This window comes from Limulus polyphemus, unplaced genomic scaffold, assembly GCF_000517525.1.
Source record: "Limulus polyphemus unplaced genomic scaffold, Limulus_polyphemus-2.1.2 Scaffold3868, whole genome shotgun sequence".
Taxonomy (NCBI): Eukaryota; Metazoa; Arthropoda; class Merostomata; order Xiphosura; family Limulidae; genus Limulus; species Limulus polyphemus.
Genome location: NW_013669478.1, coordinates 28,100 through 30,749, shown reverse-complemented (window position 1 = coordinate 30,749; position 2,650 = coordinate 28,100). Strand labels below are relative to the sequence as shown.

The 2,650-nt window shown below is 28.7% G+C and overlaps 1 protein-coding gene across 6 annotated transcripts in view; it reads right to left on the bottom strand.

The window, feature by feature from the left end:
• LOC106470189 (transcription termination factor 1-like) overlaps nt 1-2,650 on the bottom strand; it is a 31,862-nt gene that overhangs the window by 1,303 nt on the left and 27,909 nt on the right. For all 6 annotated transcript variants that reach the window (XM_022398795.1, XM_022398797.1, XM_022398796.1 and 3 more), the window contains one exon: nt 2,258-2,326. In XM_022398795.1, coding sequence (XP_022254503.1) covers nt 2,258-2,326 — 69 coding nt within the window. The remainder of the gene's footprint in view (nt 1-2,257; nt 2,327-2,650) is intronic.

The following is a 2,650-nucleotide window of genomic DNA, read 5'->3' as shown; positions in this document are numbered from 1 at the left end:
CAGGATTTCTAGAATATTACAAAAGTGCTCTAATCGCAGACCCCAAAATCTATAAGTTTACTTGTCTTAGGCCCAACATTAATCATCGATTTTCGATACCTCACAACTATAAAGACTTGGTTTGGTTTGATATTTCTTTGGTGGTTGTTTCCAGGGTCACTGATTAGGAGTGGAATTCTCCGAAACTAGTCTGGCTCACAGACACACACCCCAATGAAAGAGTAGACCATTCCAAGCTCACTACAAATATAAACTAATGTCACACGTCTAGCTGAAACAAGATAATATTTAATCCCTTTAGCTTTTTACGAAACACAATCTGGTGTTTCAAGCTTTCTTATACTACACTGCTTTTTTTTGGTAAAAATGAAGAAAGGAAAAATTATTGCAACTGACATAACTGGTTATTTTCCCAGTTTTTGAAAAAGACTTCTGCAGATTTTAAGTGAAAAAAGTGTACACCTCCTTGACAAATGAAAACAGAAACAAAACAACTTACTCAATTTAATATAAAATGAAAGATTTAACCATTTTATTCTACACATTTCTTGTGGCTTTTTGTGCCCCCAAAACATATATCCGACATATTTAAAGTGCAACCAAGTATATTTCATGCTGTTTATAAATTCTACATTTTCTTTACAAATTACAAAGAATATTGATATTTGGCAGTGAGGGTAATTTTTTAATACAGACATGAAACTTGTTCATCATGAAACATTATAATAAGGAAATATTTTAAAATCCTTTGAGTACAGTATACCAAATACAGTAATATTACAGTATACCAAATACAGTATTACACAAACCAAACAAAATGCATGTACTTTTTCTTTTTTATCAATAATGTATTTCAACAATTTTATGTTTGGTAGCCAGAGTAATCTTAACTTGTATATTTATCACAAGCATGCAACTGACAACTCATGAAATATCACAGAAGGAATGGAGCCCAAAGAATTCAAGGATGCATCTAGTTTATAGTTGGTTTTGAAAATTCTAAATAAAATTTTTAGTTACTTTACAAAATTATACAGTCTATTTGAAGACTCTTCTGATTCTTTTTTCCTGTAAAATTTATAAATACCATCTATGCTAACAAGTTTAGAAACTTAAGATAAAAGTAAAAATTGATTTTTAAATATTGTAATGGCACACTTATGTTGAGACACTGTATTATTAACATTTCTGTACACAGTATTTCAAAACTAACTATTTTACAACAATAACCCATTAAAGGAAAAACTCATATATTAAAAATGAACATATAAGGTTTTTACTATTTTTCCAGTGCACAAATGCGATTTAATATATTTAAAGAAAAACCTTTTATTATTGCTTGATATCTTGCCTCACAGCATCATTAGCAGGTTATCATTACATATACTGAGCCTAAGATTCATTATAATTTAACATAACCATACATGTGAACAGAATTATATTCACAATACAATATCTTATAGCAATTAATGCTGTATTGTTATATTACTATATAATACACATTGTTCAGTTTAGAAGACTATTATTAAGCAAAAGTATGCATATAATCAGGAAATGTAAAGTATGAATATATATATATTATAAATATAATAAACCTTCTACTTCAGTGTTTTCATAATTTCTACTAATCTTCAACATTTTGTTTTTGCATTAAAATTGATCATTTGGTTTTCTGGTCTAAGTAATTATGTCCTTTTGATAATGGGTTTTCTATTTATGGTATTCTCCTACTCAGTTTCCTTCCTTTACATTCTGAATGCCTTTCATATGTTCAAGAATTCTCACACGCAACAGTATACCAGTTTTGACTATGTATGTTTTTGAGTATTCTTTACAAGTAACTTCATGTATCACATTTTCAATTTGACATTTGTTTTCTATATGTAGTAGTTGTTGTAAAACAATCAAAGAGACATGTCATAGAAAATATGCCAGTTAATGTTCCAGAGATTCAAGAACACAAGTACCAGACTAGTTTTATCTTTTGAAACATTGCAAGTAATTGTTCGTGCTTACTGTAGCACAATGATGTAAACTTAGCACATCTGATAGGGATGTATGTTTATTATTATTATTGAAAAAAAGTTTTCATTAGTGAGTTATATTTTATATCTTGCTTATTATTACGTTTTTTTGTGGTAATGTTTATCTTTTTAATAGAACTTTGTGTTTTTCCTGAATACTTTATAAGTAATTCCACAATTTATTGAAATAGAAGAATGACTCAATAATTCAAATATATTAGAAAAGTCCTCACATTTCAAATTTTTCAGCTAAAGCATCCCAATCAACATCTCCTTCAGATTCAGCAGAGATATCGTACAGGCTAAAATGCAAAGAAAAAGATCAAACTTTAAAATACCTAAGTACAGTGTATAAAATAATATACATTACATGTTTTTCAATATATCTCTCCCTCCCCATCAATAAAATAACACTTGAGCAATGTACACTGACATTATTTGTAAATACATCTATTTTTAAAATTATTATTTATGAAAAAATATGGTGCATCAACACTATCAATTCCCTTTATAATCTTAAACACCTCAATCAGATCGCCCCCTAACTCTAGTTTTTTTTTCAAGAAAAAACAACTTGAGTGATTTCAACCTCTCCTCATATGAGAACCCCTCCATACCATTCTAGT